Source organism: Alternaria rosae, assembly GCF_020736505.1.
Source record: "Alternaria rosae strain MPI-PUGE-AT-0040 chromosome Unknown BKA58scaffold_9, whole genome shotgun sequence".
Taxonomy (NCBI): domain Eukaryota; kingdom Fungi; phylum Ascomycota; class Dothideomycetes; order Pleosporales; family Pleosporaceae; genus Alternaria; species Alternaria rosae.
Genome location: NW_025763578.1, coordinates 1,459,415 through 1,479,573, shown reverse-complemented (window position 1 = coordinate 1,479,573; position 20,159 = coordinate 1,459,415). Strand labels below are relative to the sequence as shown.

The following is a 20,159-nucleotide window of genomic DNA, read 5'->3' as shown; positions in this document are numbered from 1 at the left end:
CTATCAATATCCCACGAAGGGATAGCTAGAGCCACCTCTACTGACCCAGTGTCCTCAGATCAGCTCAGCAAAGTTATCGTCGATACCAGCCATATCTCTATCGCCAGCGAAAGCCGCAAAGTCGTCCTCACCAGCGTTCCTGCTCATCTTCCTCTTCTTATGCGCATTCTCATACGCATGATGCTGTCCGTACACACCACCTTCCGCAGCACCCATTGGCGCATGCTGTAGGCTCTTGAGAAGATCGGCGGCTATGTGCTGGTTCGGCTCACCGATAGCGGTCGCGTATTCGGGCTGAGTGGTGTGTTGCGCAGGCGCAGGGGCGGTCTCGGGTACGACGGGATGGGCGGCGGGTTGCGGCATTTCTTCATCGCGAATAGCAGGCACGGGCTCGTTCTGAGGCGCGGGTGCGAGGTGTGGTGAGCCGACAGGTGTGAAGGATTCCATGGGCGGGGGTGTGAGTTCCTCGACTTCTGGTCGTTCTTGCGCGCCTGAGAAGGTAGCGGCGACTGGTGAGGTTGTAGCGACGGGAAGAGGCGCGGTAGAGATTCTGTTTTGCTCTGCTGCTGACAGGCCCTTGAGGATGGCTTCCTCGACTGCGCGCTTTCGGCTTTCTATGGCGTCTTTGCGCGTCTTGAGGTCTGCTTCCTGCGCCTCTTCGTCGGCCAGCTTCTTCCTGTTCGCCTCAAGGAGGTGCTCCAGACCGGTGAGGAGGGCCTTGCGCGCCTTGATGCTCTCAGCGACAGCGCCTTCGGCCAGCGCAAGCTTCTTGCAGAGCGCAGCGAGTCCAGCCGCGTGCATGGGCGGAGACGGGATTGCGGCATTTGGGTTCGTGAGCTTCTCGTAGTCTTGATTGGCGGTGGTTACGGCGGGTTTCGTCGCAGCATCGGCTTTCTGGAGGGCGGTTGCCAGAGGCGCGACGGGTGTGAGCTCAGGTGGGACTGTTGAGCTCGAGAAGAGTGATCCACCCAGAGCCGGTTTGCGCGTGGATTTGGAGCGATCGACTTCGTCAATCGCCCTCTCAACTGCCTGCTGTACAGCCAAGTTGAAGATGTTGCGCTGCCTCCAGACCTCGACGACCCTTCGAATCTTGTTCTGTATCTCGTGGGGGGAGCCCTTATAGGCTGCCGTCGTCGCTTCGGCGAGGATAGGTTCGTATGCGCGCAGGAACTCCTCCTTCTTGCGCATCTTCGAGGTTTGTGTGATTTCGTTGGCGAGATAGATGAGCACCAGTTTCTTATTCGGAGGCGACTCCTTCATGCGCTGAAGCCATACATGGGCGATGCGCTCGGCATGTCGTCTACACGTGGCATTAGTATATTGTTTCAAAGTGCAGGAAGAACCTCGCGATCCATGGTTTCAACGCGTGACGCATGCAGCAAACTGAGGTCTTGGCAGAGATGGGATGGTTTACCTGTGGAAGAGAATCCATTGGCCGACAGTGGAGATGGCCTCTTGTGTCTCATTGAGCGATGAGAGCTTGGCCTTGAGGCTGTCCTCGGTGAAAGCCATGATCAGCCCTGGAGGTCTTCACGAATATATGCGACAGCTATCGAAGAATGGTGCGCACGCGAGCAGAACACAATCACCCAGCGGAAGTGCGCGTGATGGCAACAGATGGTAAGTAACCTTCAGCGTGCGATATACGCTCTGCAAGTGTTCGCGACTACAGTGTCCAGATGATGACGTGTGTCGGAGATGGAATGGGTGGAAGAGTTCAAGGTGAGGGAGCACTTGAGAGCTAGAGACGCTAGGTGCTATGCGGCTAAACGTGGCTCCGCCGCGCCAAGCAGCTCCCTGGCTGGCCGTCACCAACGGTAACTATCCAAGACGCAACAACAAGACACTTGTACGCAAACTGCTGTCGCCAAACTTATCTCCGCTCCTCCCACGACATCTCCCATACCCTCCACATCCACAATGGCAGACCGATTCCCCTCATTAGACGAGATTGACGCCGGTGAGCTCAGCTAGGAACCCCGAAGCACCTCCGCACCGCATACTAAACCTCGCAGGCCAGACCGAAGCGCGCGGCGATGCGGCAGACTTCGATATTGGCGGCGGCGACAACGATGCCAGCAACTTCCTCGACCGTGAACGCGCGCTTCTTGGCGACGATGCCGACCAGTTTGCTTCGGAAAACGACAGGGCAGCGACGGTCGAGGATGGCGACGACGACCTGCTTGGGGGAGACTTCAGCCAGGCCAACGTCGGCGGCCAGGAGATGAGCGGCTTCGAGAGCTCCTTCCCCGCCATTGACACCACCAACGACGTAAGCACGCCTGCTTCTTTAGCCAAGGCATGGTTACGATCTGGCATGTTCGAAAGTGACGCGCCAGTCGAGACCTGAATTGAGCATGGAAACATCACCATCCCAACGGTATACTGACTCCAGCAGCACATGGCTCCCGGCGGCACCATCACAGGATCAGGCCTGCCCTTCCTCCCCGGCCAACCAGCCCCATCCTTCACCCCACAGCGCTCAGACTCGCCCGAGCCCGACGTCATTCGGGAATGGCGCGAGCGCCGCGACCTCCAGATTCAGCACCGCGACGAGGTCTCCCACGACCGCAAACAGAAAACCATCCAGGAGGCGCAGCAGAACATTGACGACTTCTACGAGAACTACAATAACAAGAAGGACAAGGAGATTGCCAAGACACGGAAAGAGGCTGAGGAGTTCCTTGCAAACCGCGACGACACCACTGCGGGCGGCACCAGCTGGGAGCGCATCGCCAAGTTGGTCGATCTGAGCGGAAAGGGTACCAAGGGCGGCGCGTCAGGCAGCGAGAAGGCCCGCTTCAGGGAACTACTGCTCAGCCTGAAGAAGGACGAGAAGGCACCGGGTGCGACTGGATACTAGATGGAACGAAGACATGGGTAGATGGCTATCTTTTTTGGAGCTCAGGGCAATGGTTTGGCATACGAATGAGCGTGTCTGCGGCCATAAAACTTGGAGTTTACGGATTAGGTTGCAGGGTACTTCATGCAGCTGTGTTAATACTTACTCTCTGATTGTCTTCAATTGCTTGTGGTTTTCAGTGTTCAGCACGAGGTCTATCGAACAAGCGCTTGATATATACTAATGTGGTATATAGGCAGTGAGGTGCTGACCCTAGACATCTAGCATTCAGCAGTATCGACCATCACTCATGTTTGAACTCCCCACGATAGCAGGGCTGAGTCCTCTATACACAGGAAATGGTACTCCCGATGTTGTGATCCGGTACGGTCCTATAACCCATTACGAATACCAGTTTCCCGCCCACAGCAAAGTTCTTCGCGAGCATTCACAGACTTTCGAGAGACAGTTTGCATCCGGTGAATATGTGAGTCAAAACACCCAGTCGTCGCCCCGTCCTGTCTGAGTTTATCTCGCAATCTTCGTCCTCTAACGTATCCAAGGGTCCTGGATCTACCATTACTATTCTTCACAGGAACCGCTATGCCGTCGATGACATGCTGTCCTTTTTCTACCACGGATCCTACGAACCTCTTGGCCCCCCTGAAGAGGGAACCACCTTCATCGCCTTATTCAAGCTGAAAGCGGATCAACACGCTGCCATTTATGCCCTCGCGCATCGAAAGAATTACGGTTTCATTCACCTGGCTGACTATGCTTTCAGGGCATTCGAACGTTTCATGGATGAGATTTTGGGATGGCTGGACGACTCGAGATTTGACACAGCAAGGAACGCCGTAAGGCTGCTACGCCTGATCTTGGAACCGGTCTATGATGATGACAGTACTTGGGTGGAGTTCGACGGGAAAGATGTACCGAATGAGACGGAGTGGCTCTTAAGAAGTCTAATCTGCAGAACAGCGGCTAGGATTTGGAAGAGAGCGCAGCGATGGAACGCGACATAGGCTGCTAGTCAGAACATGGACCACGAAGAACAGGGGGACGAAGAAATTGACATTGATGACGGGGACACGGGTGAGGATGTCGTGAAGAAAGAGCTGATAAAGGCGTGTTGGAAGAACAAGCGTTTTGCACAGGACTTTGCGGTTTGTATGCTGGAGAAGGCGGATGTGAGTATCGAGCTGCATTTCGGGTCTAGGGGAGGGTCTCGGTCTTGATGGGGGTATGCGGGTATGCGCTTCTTGTGTATCTAGGTAGAGTAGAGTAGCAATAATACTACTTAGACACTCGACGCAAAAATCACCATCTGATGGCAATCCCACCAAGCAAACAAAGTCGTGACTTTGGCAGGATTCCCCATCCCCACGGTCCAGCCAAAGCCAAGCTCTTGACCAGCCTATCGCAATCTAACCACGGCACCATCACCAAACCCTTCCCCAACCCCGCGGTGCGCCTCGCAACAGTCCCGCAGCATGAACAATCTAAAGTCGTTCGACAAGGCCGCGCAAAATGCGCATCGTGACACCACGTCGACCGGCAACCCGGCTTTCCTCTATATAACGTCTATATTAATTTCTCCGAAGATGCAGGATGGGTCTTTCCTGGTACGGTACTTGGGTAAACGAACATCCGCAATCACGTGGCAGCCCTGGAGATGCCCAGATGCAATATCGAATCTGAGACAACCACCAAGAGCATTTTTCTTGTCCACCAATGGTGCGTGAATCGCAAGCGTTTGTTGATTATTGAACATGTTCTGTGCGTCATGTTTCACAAAAAAAGGTCTCGACACTTTTTAACTTTCACGGACGAACCCGTGGACCTGTGCCCTGTGACGCCGCATCACCAACCCAGAACGAGACTGTTCACCTTTCTGCACAGCGTATGATGGTATTCAATAGAAATATGACGTCTGACAAGAGAATCTCCCATCAACTCATTTCGCTTACCTCCTCCAAGTTCCCTCAACGGGCCCAACGGCTCCTTCCAGCCTGATCCAGCCACGCCTGACAGCCTCATAGGGGAAACAGTGGAGCCGCCCAAGGCCTCGTTAGCGCGCCATGATTAATCTACGCACCCTCCTTTCATGATCGCCCTCCAGCATGTGGCCATCGCCATGGCAAGCCAGTGCAAGTTTCAAACAATCATCTCGATGCTTGGTGCCTTGGATCGAATCCCATGGTGACGCAACTGCACTCCTGTGTCGTGGAGTAATTACCAGCCGCCGGAGAAGGGGACTACTATAAGACATGCAGACTACCTCGAGTAATATACTTTTCGGCATCTTGGTCACTCGGTACCGGTCGTCTGTCTAACTCCATCGTCGTCTATTCACTCGTTTTTTTGTGTGTTGTTCAAACTTATAAGTCGTTCTCTTCTTTCTCTCCATCTTCGGATTATCAGCACGCTCGATACGCAGGATCGTATCTTCACAGCAGCAACACCTCCAATCTCCCTTTCTTTGATACCCCCAAACCAATTCGAATCGACTCTATCATCTTTTTCAAAATGAAGTACATCACCTCCGCCCTCGCCTTCGCTACCGCTGTCGCAGCCCACGGCTACGTCAACAACGCTACCATTGGCGGCAAAGAATACATCTTCTACCAACCCTACCAAGACCCTTACATGACGGACGTGAAGCGCATCTCGCGACCCATCCAAGGCAACGGCCCCGTCGAGGACGTAGCCATCTCCGATATCCAATGCGGTGGCTACGCAGCCGGCGGTATCAACGGCTCCAAGCCCGCTGCTCTTCATGCCGAAGCCGCCGCGGGTTCAGACGTCGAGCTCTACTGGACGCTTTGGCCTGAGAGCCACATGGGCCCTACCATCACATACATGGCCAAGTGCCCCGATGCTGGATGCAACAACTGGATGCCTGAGTCAGCGTAAGTCACCCACGTATCCTTCCCCCAACCATAATACTAACACCACCCCAGTGCAGTCTGGTTCAAAGTCCAAGAAGACGGCCGCCAAGGCACATCCGACGTCTGGGGCTCCGACGCGCTCCAAGTCCCCGGCGGCTCCGTCACATACACGATCCCCAAGTGCATCGCACCAGGCTACTACCTCGTGCGCCATGAAATCGTTGCGTTGCACGCTGCATACCAGTACCCTGGTGCGCAATTCTACCCTGGGTGCCATCAGCTCAAGGTTACTGGGGGTGGATCAACGAAGCCAAGTGGGCTTGTTGGTTTCCCTGGTGCGTACAAGGGGAGCGATGCGGGTATTACATATGATGCGTACAAGGCGGCTACTTACACTATTCCTGGTCCTAAGAAGTTTACTTGTTAGATGGGAGTGGGTGAAGGTGATTAGGGGCCCTGAGATACGGGCGCTCTGGGATGAAGAACCCTGAGATGGGTTACAAAACGCTTCTTTGTATATATTCGCAGTCGTATATAGCTGTCATTATGAATGAATCTCTGCATCACACTAAGTAATACTTGTATCTGTTTGTAGTGCTTCGTGTCGTGCCGCGTAGTTGGTTCTATGTTGCAACATTGTTTGCGAGGTCATCATTTCCCTCCATGAGGTCTAATGTTATCGACACTTGCGCACACGATTCATCAATCGTAGGAGATAGCTGATCGTTGAAGAGTTGTTTGCATGTGTAACTTTCGCCGTTCCACTGCGATCTTTACAACAGCCGTGCGATTGCTTGATGCGCTGGTGATAGAATCGCTGTAAAACGTATACTATCGCATAGGAAGGTGTCGAGTGCTAAGAGTACAATGGATCCAGCGTGCATGTTGATGTGATGGCTGTCTTGTGTTCAGATGCGACTCTCCCCGGAGTTCGTTGTGAAGGTGTAATCTCGCCGTCTGCGCCGCGGACGTTTACAGCTCTTTCTTTTTCTTGACCGGCGATAACTTCCTTGATTCCCATCTTTCTCACTCCGCGGACGCAGGGCACTTCCTTTTATCCTGAGTGTGGACTTAAAGATCTGGTCAGATGAACAACCATCTCGGGCCTTCTCTGGCGCTTTTGTGCGTGGAGGGGAAGCGTTCTTACTTCCCCGTCAGCCGTATATCCGCCACCCCTACGTGTTCAGGTCTGATTCGCACTAAGAGCTCTGCATCCTTTCTCTGATTGTCAGGCACTTCGGTTTCGCATCTTTCTCACACGTGTGTACCAGAGTGAATGCAATCACGCTTATCACGGTACTGACGGGTGCAAAGCCTATCTGGGCCACCAGTTCGGGATACTCTTGGATTGGCTGCTTCGTTTTGGTTCTGCGCTGTCGATGTCGGCCTTACCTCGTACTATGAATTCGAGGGTGTGAGCAAGAACGGTTGTAGATGACTGGAAGCGGTAGCGCCCTGTACGATCGGTGAGGCTTGATCAGCGCAGTGTGCTGTCGCGTTTGCGAAGACACATCAAGGTCAGCGAAACCTAAAGGTTGCATCTTGGTGTTGAACGTGCCTAGTAACTCTCGAAAGATATGGGGAAGAACGCCACTTTCCGGTCAGTCTAGAAGGATATATTCAGCTACTATATTGAAAATGGTACACCGTCTGGAGGTGGAAGCAACCCAGCGTGGGCTTGCGCCAGTCTAAGTGCCAGGCTGATCGCCGGCCCTAACGGACGGGTCCGCACATGGCTTCGGCACTATTTTGAAACCGCCGAAAGGAAGAGGTATCTTCTGGAAAAGATGTCAGGTTCGCTTGGAGAAACGAGACGAGTCAGTAAATGCCCGGACGAAAGGCGCATGGCGTATATGAGGCAGGAACACTTCTAAATTCTTTTTACCGTAACGTCGGCGGTGCTTTGAAAAGGCAACTGCTAATGCAATTGCGGTTGGAATCGCGGTCAAGATGATGTGAAGAGCAAGCGGTAGTCCAAGGGCTTGCGCTGCAGCTAGCAATGCGATGATGCCCACAGTGGGTCCTAGACGCCGGTCCTGCTCCTTCCCCAACTCACATCTGCGCCGTCCAAGCTAACTTTCGAGTGCTAACACGCCCGACAGCCCGAAACGGCATGACGATGTATCCATGTCGTCTGTGATGATCGATGAGGCAGCTGCAAGCGATATCGGGATATCATCGCAGAAACTCTAGAGGATCTTCATCTTACGACACATCGTCTTCCGTCGTAGCCGTGAACGCTTGACAAACGTTAAAGACCAGGGTTTCTGGTAATTTGTCCAACAGCTCCGCTTCGTGCTCAACTCCGTGCCAGGCGGAGACTTAGTCGAACAGGAAGACCCTGGAATTAGTCGATGGGTGAAGAGCCGTGAGCTTCCACCGCTCTTTCGGATCTTGCCAACACTCCCAGACGTCTAGCGAGTATTCCACATCCTGGCCTTGGTACCATCATCATGATCACCTGGCCATGTGCATACTTAGGCGACGCTCTTGATCCATGCTTCGTCGTGGCTGGTTGCAGAAAGACGATCCGTGCTGCTGTTAAATCGGGTCCTCGAAGATATGTGGCGCGCACCAAGGCGCGCGACTAAGCACGCTACCAGAGGTGCAAGAGGCCCAGCGCAATGGTAATGAAAAGCAAATCTCCGTGGGCGATCTGGTCAGGTTCGTGTTACATGTGCATTGGTTGTTGCGACGCGCATGTGTGCCGTCGCAGGCATGTCTACGGGTGTCGCTTATGCTACTCGTCTAGGCAAGATGACACAGCGTGGGACTGATTTCTGATAAGCTGTCGACGAGACTCTCATTCTCAAAGTATATTGTCGAGTATACGAATCCCGAGTAAATCATGGCCGACGTTTCAGTCGAGAGTCAGGGATCAAGGTTTCGGATGAAAGCTCCCGCCGCGGTTCATGGAGCGACTCCGAAGTCTGCGTTCCGTAAGAGCCCAGCCAGAAGCTTACAAAATTCCCTGATATCATGCTCGTCAGATTTGTCCCTCGGCGAACGTACGTCGTATCAAAATAGCCGCGCGGACCAATAGAGATCTTCCTCCTCACCGCCTGGACGAAGTTTTCTTACGAACAGTCAGGGGGTACCGGTTACAGGTAGACCGTAGTAACACCCGAGTCGTACCGCTCGTGAGCTCACGCAAGGCAAGCCGCACTTCCATCTGCGTGCGTCATAGCTCCAAAGAATATGTTAGACCGCGGCAGTTTCCTGCCCGGACATTGAGTAAGGGCTCCTTGCTGAGGCGCGTTGAGTACCTAATCTACCGCGCCTCGCGACACATAGGCTAAACGTCGACAGCCAGCGATCAAGAAACTCGCCCATGCCACTTCGACAGGCGTCACAAGCGTCTCATGAGGTGGGTTACATATTGTTCCCAGGGCTGAATATACCCCAGTCAGGAATGCAAAGTAAACGGCCCGCCACCTTGGGTCGCCGAAGCGGCACCACTCTTCTTGGCCCCAGCACGCTACTTCCTGCAAACGTTCGGCACCAGTCTTCGTGCGCAAATGACAGTACCGTAAACCCACAATCGCTTCAGCGTCTCCAGGATCTGCCCGTCTGCGAAAGGAGGCTGATTATTTGCGATTGGCTGTGTTTTCGCACCCTGTCGTCCCACTCCTTACTTGCCTTTTCCCACGTTCACGCCTCTAGCAACACACTCCGCACGTGTCATTATGGCAAACGCTGTAAAATTACTACCCTGAATGTAGGTCGCATCTCGCAACTTGATACTACTGGACCGTTTTGGGCACCCGTTGGTCGCACTGTTGGCCTTTCCTTTAGTCAGGCTATTCATATAGCCACTACATGTCTCCCATGTCCCTACATCATTCACCCGACCACGTACCCTTTCCACATCCAGTATCGACTCCCTGGTAGCTGGGTTTGTGGATCCACGCCGTGGCTGTCAATCCTCCTAGTGTGTCTCCGCTGACGGCCCACCGTCTTTTACACCCTTCTAAATTCCTTCTACGCTTCCATCGCAGAGACCCTTCTTGTTTCTCTTCAACTTCTCATGCTCGTTCGTTGACCACCGGTATTAACCATGGGCTTCAATCCAGACTCCAAAGAATTGGGACCGAGTGAGCCACGAGCGCTCCAGCCTACCATCTCCAGTCAATCGAAAGCAGCAGAAGCAGCAGGACACAATCAGAACCGAAGCATCATGGCAACAATCGCAGACGACGACGACCGCCTACTCGTGCGCATTGGGTATACTCCTGTAAGCGTTCCAAGTCTTTCACTCGACCATCTTCCAACAGTCTTCGCAGGTTCTACAAAGACATTTCTCAAGATGGTCTACGGTTTCATATGCCATCTCGATTCTAGGAGTACTGGGCTCAGTGCCCGCGACCTTTGGTGCGCCAATGAGTTCGGGTGGCCCAGCAACAGCAGTATGGGCCTGGTTCATTGGCAGCATCATGGCATACTGCATAGCTAGTTCAGGTACGTTCGTAACATGCATAAGAGAGCCCTAGCTAACTCTCGTCAAGTTGCCGAACTGGTCTCAGCATATCCGACAGCTGGAGGCATGTACTATGTCACAAAACACGTTGTACCACCTGAACACGTCGCAGCCTGGGCGTGGATCATCGGTTGGTGCAACTTCCTTGGTCAAGCCGCTGGCGTTGCAAGTCTGGCGTATACAATCTCACAGATGATATTGGCGACAGTTGTCATGCACACGCTAGACAATGGAGAGTCTGCCTTTACGCCGTAAGACCCACCCCACTTGGATCACCTGCAGCAGCTTACCGATCAATGCAGGCAAGCATATCAGACCGTCCTTCTCGCTATCTTCGTATTGTGCATGTTTGGCACAATATGCTCGTTTCCCACGAATTGGCTTCATCGTATCATCTTGTGGTTCGCCCCTATCAACAGTACGTCCACGAATGATCTGTGTTGAGCACCGTCTGACAGCAAACAGTCATTGCATCAATCTGCATCTGCATCGCTCTTCTCATTCTCACACCGAACAAGCAAAGCCCACAATGGGTGTTTACAACAGTCATGGACGGCTCGGGCTGGGGAAGCAAGGGTTTTTCGTTTCTTCTTGGGTAGGTCCAAATCAACACTCGCATAACACCAGAACACTAACTAGTCCCAGCTTCCTTTCCGTTGCATGGACGATGACTGATTATGACGGCACGACACAGTAAGTCAGCCCTACAACTTAGCATATCAGCCAATCTAATCAACGTCACACAGTATGTCGGAAGAGACACACGATGCCGCTATTCGCGGCCCTGTAGCGATCCGCGCTGCAATCCTCGTCTCTGGCGTCGTCGGCTGGATGCTAACCGTCACTTTCTGCTTCTGCATGTCAGACTACGATGCGATTATGGCGACGCCGACCGGTCTGCCAGTGGCCCAGATCTTCTTCAACGCCGGCGGCAAAACAGGTGGAACCATCATGTGGTTCTTCGTCATGTTGGTCCAATTCTTCACCGGCTGTTCCGCCATGTTGGCGAATGCTAGAATGGCTTGGGCCTTTTCCCGCGACGCAGCCTTCCCATTTTCGGGGTGAGTTTTCGCCTCCAATCGGCGCTAGTATTGAGGGGTGCTGACTTTGCATAGTTTCTGGAGCAAGATCAATTCCTACACGCACACTCCGGTCAATGCGGTATGGCTTGTTGTGCTGTTCTGCAGCTGCCTCGACCTAATCGGTATCGGAAGTACCCTTACCATTACGGCTATCTTCAACATCACCGCCCCGGCCTTGGACATCAGTTACATCGCAGTCATCATTGCACACCGATGGTACGAGAACACTGTCACTTTCCACCCTGGACCATATACAATGGGTAGATGGAGCAAGCCGGTCAATGCGATTGCAGTGACATGGGTCATCTTCATCAGTGTTGTGTTGTTCTTCCCGACGGTCAAGCCAGTCAAGGTCGACAACATGAACTACGCTATCTGTGTGGCAGCCTTCATCGGCCTGTTTAGCACCGCTTGGTGGTATGCGGGTGCAAGGAAGAAGTACACCGGCCCGCGCACAAGCGACACTATCGACATGCTTCCACCAGAGGATCCAGAGGACATCCTCAGCGACTACGACAATGTTTAGTGCACAGCTCTGCATCGTATTCGCCTATCCCTATCTGAGAGCGCTTGGCCGCCTCGAGCGTTACGACTTTGACGACATCAGACCCTCTGAGGGTAATATCTATACACGGATTTCTATTTTCCAGGAGTTTTACGGTAGTGGGCATCTTTTATCTCGGCGTTGGTCATCCTTTGGGTTTCTTTCATCTTTTCTTTCGAACAAACGGAGTCACCACCTAGAAGGGAAGAGATCAGGGGACACTCCCATTCACTTGCGCAAGATACCTATAGATCGGATGATACCCCTCAAACAGCCAGCCACAAGCGTACTCGATAGCAAAACTACGCCAATGTCCTTATTATTTAGCGCAATATACTTCAACATCACAATCTTCTACTTTGAGTAATTTCCTCCATCTTCCTCGGTTCGCATGGTCGCTGCGTGGGTGTCAATGGTCACAGGTTTGCCTCTGCTACTAGCGTTGCAGCTCCATGCAATGCAGGTCATATCTGGTCCGCCCATCCGCGATTAGTCGCACACCACCAATTGCAGTACCGATGTTGCTTTTTGCTTTTTAACCTTCTTTTCGGTGGAGTGATCGGTGTTCAAAGGGCGCGGTTCGCTTGCTTACGTGACCTTACACTGCTAGGTCACTATACATATGCAAGCCTAGCGGGATCGGGGCCGTCATCGGCAAGTTCGCACAATGGGACTCTTTTGGATACGTGTCCGGTCGGTCAGAATTGCGGAAAGAATGTCATGCGGGAACGTTACTAAATATGTGATACATCTGCGAAGACATCTGTGGCTACTACGTTACAGTATCTGAGGTGGAGTGACGTATAACTGTACGTTACACAAGCGTAATACTATACGAGCCGGGCAATATCTTACACCTCTTCTAGATTGTATGGATGTGTACGTGATTGGTCCAGATAGATATGCTCCTTCCTCTACCAGATTTGGGAACCTCTACATCAGATGATACCACAACGCGTTCATCCCACTAACCAAGGAACTCAGCCCACAGAAGACAACAAGTCCACCATAACCACTTCCATAGCCCCCAAGTGCCTCGTCTTTCCAAGGCATGCCACCAACAAGCGCTTCACTCATTGGACCAGCCACAATATTTCCAACTCCCCTGGCAAGGCAAAACAGCGAGAATATGAGAATAGTATCCACGTGTCCCAATCCCCTCTCCTCCCCCTTCTTCGCCATCTCCCTCATGACAGCCGGCCACGCTGCCGGAAAGCCGCCGGCAAACAAACCAAATAAGATGCAGAAGATGTATAGAACAGCGATTTGTGTAGCCAAGCCCCAGAAAAGGAAGACAGAGAGCGTAGCGCCCGTAGCGGAGACCGCAATGCAGACTCGCGAGTTAAATCGATCGGTCATGTATCCCATGATGATGAGACCAACCATAGCGGATACATTGAGTAACATGAGTGAGACCGTAGACAACCAATCTGATGCACCGAACACCTCGCGGGTGAAGGTAGGGAGGTAAATACCAGGGAGATAGTACCCTGCACCTTGAATGAGATTAGCAATTTGGTGTAACAAGAAAGACCTTGAAAGAATGAGCTTCCAGTTCCAGAACTTCTTCTCTTCAGTCACGACTACTGTGATTGGAAGTCTCGGTCTGACAAACCACGCCAACGGCATCCCCACCCCAAACATTATACCAGCCAAAACCCGCATCGTACTCTGATATCCCACATGGTTTAGCAACGCATTGATCAGGAGAGGCAGAACTAGCCCTCCGCATCCACCTCCAGCACCAATAACCCCAAAAGCCAATCCTTTCCTCTTATCGAACCACTGATCTGCGAAGACCAACAGCGGACAAAACGCTACACTACCTAAGATGAGTGCATGCAATCAGTCAACGTCTCATATGCAGTTCGTAAAGGGAATTCTCTTACCACTCACACCCTGCAGCACGCCCTGGGTAAACATGAGCTGCGTTATGCTAGTGCAGAAGGAACTAGCTATGTTGGAGACAACACAGCCGAAGAGACCGATTGTCGCCATCCAGCGTGCGAAGTGCGGTTTCCGGCGCGCGAGGTACAGGATGGGGGGTAGGAAGACGAGGATTAGAGATTGATTCAGGACGCCTATTACAGCGGCGAAAGAGGAGGAGGATTGGGAAGCAAAGGGGGCGTGCGTGGTGTAGTAGGATTGGAAGCGGCCGTAGGAGAAGGATTGGCCTGTGGGATGGTGAGTGCGTAGTAGAGAGAGGTGTGTTAGAGAGAGATGGGGGGTGGTTGAGGAAGGTTGATAGGGGACGGACCGATGGTTAAGAATTCGATGGCGAAGGCTGCGGTGAGGAAGAGCCAGGCGTGTCTTCCTTTGTCCATGGTTGGGAAGTTGGAAGGCAGTACGCAAGGGTCCTCATGGAGCTGTGAGATACATTTCTCTTCCACGTCGCTTCGTGGGGGTGAATCTTGGTCGTTTGGTTCAACGGCAGTCGTTGCTGGTGTGCTTTCGATGGGATCGTTAGACATCTCCCTGGTTGCCAGCACGTGGACCAGATTGAATGGAAGAATGCGATAGGAGGATTTGTTGACTGTACTTGAAGATGACCCAATGGTCTTGCTTTCGTAAGGCTGTTGTCCTAACAAGTAGTGTCTGTAATTACTTGAAGTGAATATACAACTCCTGTATTTGCAATATACTACCTTATTTGCACACGCCTTGCGCCCATACGCCTTACGCCTACGTTCCTTCCCATCCTTAACCCCTCTCATGTGCAGTTTGGTCCGCACGCCCTACGCATCTGCAGGGTAATCTTGGCAGCCATTCATCCGCAATACGTTCACTTGACACATCATCCAACACAACCAATTGCATATAAACTTGTATTGATGCATATCCAGGTCTATTCTGGAAGCCAATGGGGTATTCGAACTATTCGCAAACATGACTTATAAATCTCGATAGATGGTAAGAGAAAGGAAAATGTGGGTGTAAAGAATGAAGAACCTGACATGATGGAAGAAACTTTTAGTCCGTTATTCCCTTCGTCTATGGTTGTTCTGGCGTAAATGTCGTTGCGTTAATGATTATATCCTGCGCTCGCGCAGTGTTTTGCGGGGTGCGTCTCGTCTCCTCTTTCTTTCTGCTTGCGCGTGGTGTATGTTTTTCTTGTGCGACGTCCTCAAAGCTTTGGACACGTCGTGTGCTGCGATGCCGTGTAAAGTGTCATGCATCGCACGGTGTTCCTCCGTAGGCTATGACGCTGTCTTCTCTCTGTTGGTCCGACAAGATAGGGATCCAAGCATCGTCGTCGACCACTTGGTACAGGAGCAGCTTCCCCTAAGGAGCGTTTACGACCGTCCAGTTCCCATACGGCTCAGTTCCTTTATCCTTATGGTAGAAGGCATCTTGCTGAAGCGCTTGCTACTTGAGGTGGTGGAGGAGTTTGCCGAGGAAGGAGCCGACGCATAGACGTATTCGCCGTCGACATATTGCGCTTCGCTGATAAAAGTAGTGCGCTTCTCGCGACGTGTGTAACGTTGTTCGAGGCGGTAGAGCTCGAGGCCTGTATTGAGTTCCTGTTAGTCTGCTGTCGCAGGTGTGAAGGTTCGGGGCTAAGGTAAGATGGGACGAAGCGAGGTAAGACATACGAGCTTGCAGTTTCTCAATGAGACCCATTGTGTATTGTGTGAAGTTTGTTGTGCCGTGCGCCGAGGAATATTGTGTTTGTGTCTGTGTCGAAGAAGGAATACCAAGGAGAGGCGGATCGTAGATACGGCGCGGTTGTGATGTCGCAATGTGTTCGCCGGCTAGTTCCCTGTTGCGCTGTTGCAGATGCCGTATCGGATTGAGGTCAGACCAGGTACTCGAATTATGTTATAATAATGCCCTTTACACCTGTGATATTGGTGCTCAGATTATGCGAGGGTAGATAGCGGGTAAACGAGTGTAGAGATGCGGCGCGGGAGGGGAACGATGTGATCAAAAAGGAACGGATGGCTGGTAAAAGACGGGATTAACGACTACGGTACGCGAGTTCTAAGAGGAAGGAGGGCCTTCCCTCGGATAGGTTGTTGGGGCGGGACAGTTGCTAGGCGTTCCAGGTTTCATGCACTGGCAGTTCTCGAATCCCAAGTTGCATGATTTGGGGTTAGTAGAGTCGAAAGCCAAAACATACCAGGCCTAGAAGAGCCATCGCGTCCGTGTCGCGGATTCGTGAGTCGTGGGCTGCTTTCGCCATTGCGCGGCTTGCTGGCATCGTTGTTCACTGTTGCGGGGTGTAGCGGCTTACTTGCTTGACGGCTGGGCAATCTGTAAGTATAGCCGTCGCGGAAACCTCTCCGAAGGCTCCAAAACCTTGGAATTCCCAGAGTTCGCATCCCAAGGTGGCCCAGTTCTCGAGTCAGGGTCTCACGTGGTGACTAGGGGTCTTGGGCGAGACCCCAGAACGTGCCGACGCTACCGCCTTGGCAACCGACGCTCGTCCCAGGGGCGCATTGCTAATCGTCGTGCAGCACAATTCATCCGCCGGGTAGCAATCGGCACGGCCGATCACAGAATAGGATCCTTTTGCACGCAGGATAACGAGAACCACCATGACACAGGATATGATTGCTTCTCCAAAACTTGATGCCTAAAAAATTCCGGGATCGCCATGCTGCATACCGTAGATCTATAGCTTGCCTCACCATGCTCCGTGCTCCATTACAGTTGAAATTGTCCGACCATGACCTCACGCGATTACTCGAGACTCCGGGACCGTGCCATCGACCACAGCAATCGCGCCAACGTTGCCTGCATCTGCGGATCCGTTCAGCAATGAGATGACAGAAATGACATCCGAAGGCTCAAGCAGATGCCAGCTCGCCAGCGTCTGCTTCGAGCTGGCGCCAACCGTGACCGAGAAGACGTGATCAGTGGGCAGCTTGGACTGGCGCAGCGATCGGAACATGTCTGTTGATGTTAGCGGCTGGACGGCGTAGCCACAAGTGCAACACGTACCTTCATCTGTGAAGTCGTCGCCCATGCAGAGAACAAACTCAGGCGCATTGCCGCTACCTTCGCCGTAGTTCTCTACAAGCGTCTTCGCGATCTCGCCCTTGTTCACGAACCTCGGGCGAACTTCAAGATTGGCTTTACCCGTCATGACCTCGACGTCGTGCTTCTTTGCGACAGTCCTCTCGAGATGCTTCTGGCACTCACGCGCCTGGAACGCACCGTATTCGGGATCTGCTCTCCGGTAGTGCCATGTCAGGGCAATCTTCTTGCGTTCGATGAATGAACCTGGATCATATGTTAGTGCTAGACCATTCGATTGACAGTGTAAAAGCTCACCTTGGGTCCTCTCAGTGTAGTGCTGGAAGACGTCAATAACCTCCTGCTGCCAGCTCATGTCGGTCGTCTCGGTGAGATTGTGCCATTCCTGACTGCGAGGATGCCTTATAAAGCTTCCATGCTCAGCACTCAGACCTAGCTCGGGAATGTGGCCCATCCATTCGTCTAGGAAAGCCTGATCTCTGCCGCTGATGATCCAAACAGCATTTGCAGGGTCCGCTGCCAGGGTCTTGAGGGTCCGGATGACACGATCGGATGGAATAGCTGCTTGCGGGTCTTTGACAATGGGTGTCAGAGTACCGTCGTAGTCGAACATGAAGAGTCGCTTCTTGGCTTCACGGTATTGGAAGAGCAGTTTGGCTCGGTCCAGTGCTGGCGTAGCGAACGCTTGATCGAAAGCTGACAGGTTCGTCATTAACCGTTTTAGGTAATTGTTCGACCAAGCCTGTACGTTATTTTCTACAACGTGTCTGTAGAGTTGGGCGTGAGTGTTGGCACGAACTTCGTCACTCTGGTTCAGAGCGTCGTTGATTGCATCGGCAACTCCGCCCATATCCCAGGGGTTGATGTGGCTTGCGTCGTGCAAAGAACTCGCGGTACCAGAGAACTCCGAAAGAATGAGCGGTCCGTGGTTTTCCTTTTGGCAGATGATGTATTCCATACTTGTCGTGTTCATACCGTCTCGCACGCTGGTGATGAGGCCTATATCTGCCAGTCGAAGCAGAGCAAAGTACTCCTCCCGGGAAAGGTATTGTGGGAAATGACGAACCGGCGTGAAGTCGAGAGTTCCGTACGTGCCGTTGATCTTGGCCGCAAGGTCAGAAATCTTGTTGACCACCTTTTCTTGTGCGCCATCGCTTCTGTCGGTGTGGACTCCGCTGGGACTCGTGACCTGGATGAGGACTACTTTGCCTACCCACTCGGGATACTTCTGAAGGAAGAGTTGAAACGCCTGGAGCTTCTGAACCACTCCGCGAACCGCATCCAGCCTGTCACGACCAACAATGAGCTTCTTGCCAGCATACATCTCGCGAATGTCTTTGAGTTTTTCGTCAATCTCCGGGTCGCCAAAGGCCTGTTTCTGTGTGGAAACTGCATTAATGCCAATAGGGAACACATCGACTGCTACGTGCGCGCCGTATGCGTCGACTCCAGTTGAGGACGAATCGAAACCTAGTATCCTAGTACAGCAAGACGAAAAGTGCCGCGAGTAGCTGTATGACTGGAAGCCGATCATGTTGGCACCCAACACGCCCTCCAGGATCTCTTTCCGTCTGCTCAGGCAGCGGTAGAACTCGCTACTCGGGAAGGGGATATGCAGGTAGAAGCCAATGTAGATGTTGGGCAGACGTTGGCGAAGGAGACTGGGCAAAAGCATTAGGTAAAAGTCATGTACCATGACGATGTCGCCTGGCTTGTAAACCTCGAGGATTCTGTCTGCGAAAAGCTTGTTCATGCGATAGTAGTCGGCCCATGATTTCCGGGCAGCGCGCCCATCAGCTGGCTCATTCTGCTTGTAGTGGAACAGGGTGTAGAGCTCGTGCTCGGCATATGTCCTCCAATGGCTCTGGTTCTTCAGGATGTATTCATCTTTGCCATCATCCACCTCGTCGACAAGCCACACTGGCACGATTCTGCCTCCGTGATCGCGTTCGAGCTGTTTATCCAATCTTGCTCGGTCGTCAGGGCCTATCCGGAAACTGTTTGGAGCTTGGGGAACTTGTGTCGGTTTCTTCGGATCGACGGGAATGGGTGCGGCAGCCTTGTTCGTGGGCGCTTGCGTAGCTGTGACGGATGCTGTCTTTGCGTGCGCGATCTCACCAGTCCAGCCTACGAGCACGTGGTTCCACGGAGAAGAGCTAGAAGCCAGGTAAGAGAAGGAGTCGAAAAGGGCCGAGGTTCCGCGTCGCGGGTTAAGTTCCCAGTCGTTGCCCTGCGAGTAACCAATTGAATACGGTATGGCAAAGGTCGCACTGATAACGCGACCGCTGAGGTTCAAACCAGGGTGTGCAGCGCGAGGATCTACGTCTGCAAGATCAGGCTGAGCATTCGAATTGGATACTTCGCTCGTTTTGCTCTTGACATCTCCATCAGTCTGTGCGCCGGCTGCCCGTTCAGTCTGAGTGCTAGCCTGGCCCTCTTTTTGCTGGCCAGAGAAGTATGAGTTGGCGCTCCATTGGGGGCCGGGTGTGGCAGTCTCGGGATCGAAGGGAAGGTTGTTCGTCTTCTCGGCAGTGGACTCATCGAAGTAGGCAGTTTTGCCGGAGAGATGTACGCCGGGTGTGACGGGCACGCTGGTAATGGCGGGGTTTAGTGCGGGATGTGTGCTTTCTTGGGAGTCGAGCGGAGGCCTCTGGGGCTTCTCATCTGTGGGAGGGGCCATGGTGAATGTAAGCGTAGGCGGTGCTCTGCATGGAACTGTCAGATACTTGCAGGCGAGAGGATGCGAGGGGTGAGGATAACAGGTGAGAAATTTGCCGAGTGATAGACAGGCAAGTGCAATGTATATGCGTATGCAGTGGTGAGGCGCGACTAAAAATAGTTATGAAATGTGAATTACCTGGGCCTTGAGTCGCTGTCTTGGAGAAGTCTCACAGGAAAGAGCTCCGCAATGGGTCTGCGCTGGGGGCTGTCACGGAACGAGGGTATTTTAGGGGTCTCAAACGAAGGGTGGTGTGAGAAGGAAATCAGGGAGAAGACACCACGTGTGTCGAGAAGCTCACAGAAGGTCGACGAGGGTAATGAGGGAAGAAAAGCTGGCCGTGGTGGGATGGTTCAACGCCCCACTAACCATAGCTGTGACGTTGGAACCGACCAGCTCGGGCCTCACTGTCTCTGCTGCAAGCAAGGCATCCAGGACAGCAGCGCGCCATCACCGACTCCTCGTGCCTGCACACGCTCCGCTCGCTGACCGCTCTGCGAAGTTTTGTTGGGCATGTCAATATGATGTCAGGCAGCTTTCATATCGGATGAGGGTGTGGGCCGGCGCAAGTGCTGCAAGTGGACCGACGGAGACGCCTTGGGGCCTCTGCAGTGCCTGTGGGGT

General features: G+C 52.9%; 9 protein-coding genes across 9 annotated transcripts; 5 read left to right on the top strand and 4 right to left on the bottom strand.

The window, feature by feature from the left end:
- Positions 1 to 54: 54 nt before the first annotated feature.
- Positions 55 to 1,512, bottom strand: BKA58DRAFT_443301 (RNA polymerase II-binding domain-containing protein; the record flags this gene model as incomplete). The annotated part of the gene is made up of 2 exons (XM_046173967.1): positions 55 to 1,300; positions 1,415 to 1,512. The coding sequence occupies 2 exons, from the start codon at positions 1,510 to 1,512 to the stop codon at positions 55 to 57; spliced, it is 1,344 nt and encodes a 447-aa protein (XP_046022193.1).
- Positions 1,513 to 1,811: 299 nt separating this feature from the next.
- BKA58DRAFT_241925 (clathrin light chain) lies at positions 1,812 to 3,084 on the top strand. Its single transcript, XM_046166687.1, has 3 exons — positions 1,812 to 1,960; positions 2,016 to 2,272; positions 2,399 to 3,084. The coding sequence occupies exons 1-3, from the start codon at positions 1,921 to 1,923 to the stop codon at positions 2,861 to 2,863; spliced, it is 762 nt and encodes a 253-aa protein (XP_046022192.1). The 5' UTR covers positions 1,812 to 1,920; the 3' UTR covers positions 2,864 to 3,084.
- BKA58DRAFT_462939 (uncharacterized protein) lies at positions 2,693 to 4,587 on the top strand (the record flags this gene model as incomplete). The annotated part of the gene is made up of 5 exons (XM_046174867.1): positions 2,693 to 3,329; positions 3,406 to 3,699; positions 3,868 to 4,012; positions 4,147 to 4,310; positions 4,351 to 4,587. Exons 1-5 carry the CDS (start codon positions 3,153 to 3,155, stop codon positions 4,585 to 4,587), a joined length of 1,017 nt encoding a protein of 338 aa, XP_046022191.1. The 5' UTR covers positions 2,693 to 3,152.
- A 540-nt stretch (positions 4,588 to 5,127) lies between these two features.
- On the top strand, positions 5,128 to 6,375 carry BKA58DRAFT_241921 (endoglucanase IV precursor). The gene is made up of 2 exons (XM_046166686.1): positions 5,128 to 5,754; positions 5,806 to 6,375. The coding sequence occupies exons 1-2, from the start codon at positions 5,372 to 5,374 to the stop codon at positions 6,158 to 6,160; spliced, it is 738 nt and encodes a 245-aa protein (XP_046022190.1). The 5' UTR covers positions 5,128 to 5,371; the 3' UTR covers positions 6,161 to 6,375.
- Positions 6,376 to 8,994: 2,619 nt separating this feature from the next.
- Positions 8,995 to 10,036, top strand: BKA58DRAFT_241877 (uncharacterized protein). Its single transcript, XM_046166685.1, has one exon. It carries the CDS (start codon positions 9,065 to 9,067, stop codon positions 9,677 to 9,679), a length of 615 nt encoding a protein of 204 aa, XP_046022189.1. The 5' UTR covers positions 8,995 to 9,064; the 3' UTR covers positions 9,680 to 10,036.
- BKA58DRAFT_241869 (amino acid permease 2) lies at positions 9,667 to 12,265 on the top strand. The gene is made up of 8 exons (XM_046166684.1): positions 9,667 to 9,967; positions 10,017 to 10,191; positions 10,239 to 10,461; positions 10,513 to 10,628; positions 10,676 to 10,805; positions 10,856 to 10,903; positions 10,957 to 11,271; positions 11,326 to 12,265. Exons 1-8 carry the CDS (start codon positions 9,791 to 9,793, stop codon positions 11,816 to 11,818), a joined length of 1,677 nt encoding a protein of 558 aa, XP_046022188.1. The 5' UTR covers positions 9,667 to 9,790; the 3' UTR covers positions 11,819 to 12,265.
- Positions 12,266 to 12,769: 504 nt separating this feature from the next.
- Positions 12,770 to 14,410, bottom strand: BKA58DRAFT_367374 (MFS monocarboxylate transporter; the record flags this gene model as incomplete). The annotated part of the gene is made up of 3 exons (XM_046168911.1): positions 14,094 to 14,410; positions 13,726 to 14,010; positions 12,770 to 13,662 (listed from the first exon to the last, which is right to left on the bottom strand). The coding sequence occupies exons 1-3, from the start codon at positions 14,305 to 14,307 to the stop codon at positions 12,770 to 12,772; spliced, it is 1,392 nt and encodes a 463-aa protein (XP_046022187.1). The 5' UTR covers positions 14,308 to 14,410.
- Positions 14,411 to 15,129: 719 nt separating this feature from the next.
- Positions 15,130 to 15,457, bottom strand: BKA58DRAFT_443296 (uncharacterized protein; the record flags this gene model as incomplete). Its single annotated transcript, XM_046173966.1, has 2 exons — positions 15,130 to 15,344; positions 15,430 to 15,457. 2 exons carry the CDS (start codon positions 15,455 to 15,457, stop codon positions 15,130 to 15,132), a joined length of 243 nt encoding a protein of 80 aa, XP_046022186.1.
- Positions 15,458 to 16,511: 1,054 nt separating this feature from the next.
- BKA58DRAFT_322192 (glycosyltransferase family 20-domain-containing protein) lies at positions 16,512 to 19,496 on the bottom strand (the record flags this gene model as incomplete). The annotated part of the gene is made up of 3 exons (XM_046167836.1): positions 16,512 to 16,732; positions 16,781 to 17,062; positions 17,114 to 19,496. The coding sequence occupies 3 exons, from the start codon at positions 19,494 to 19,496 to the stop codon at positions 16,512 to 16,514; spliced, it is 2,886 nt and encodes a 961-aa protein (XP_046022185.1).
- Positions 19,497 to 20,159: the final 663 nt, after the last annotated feature.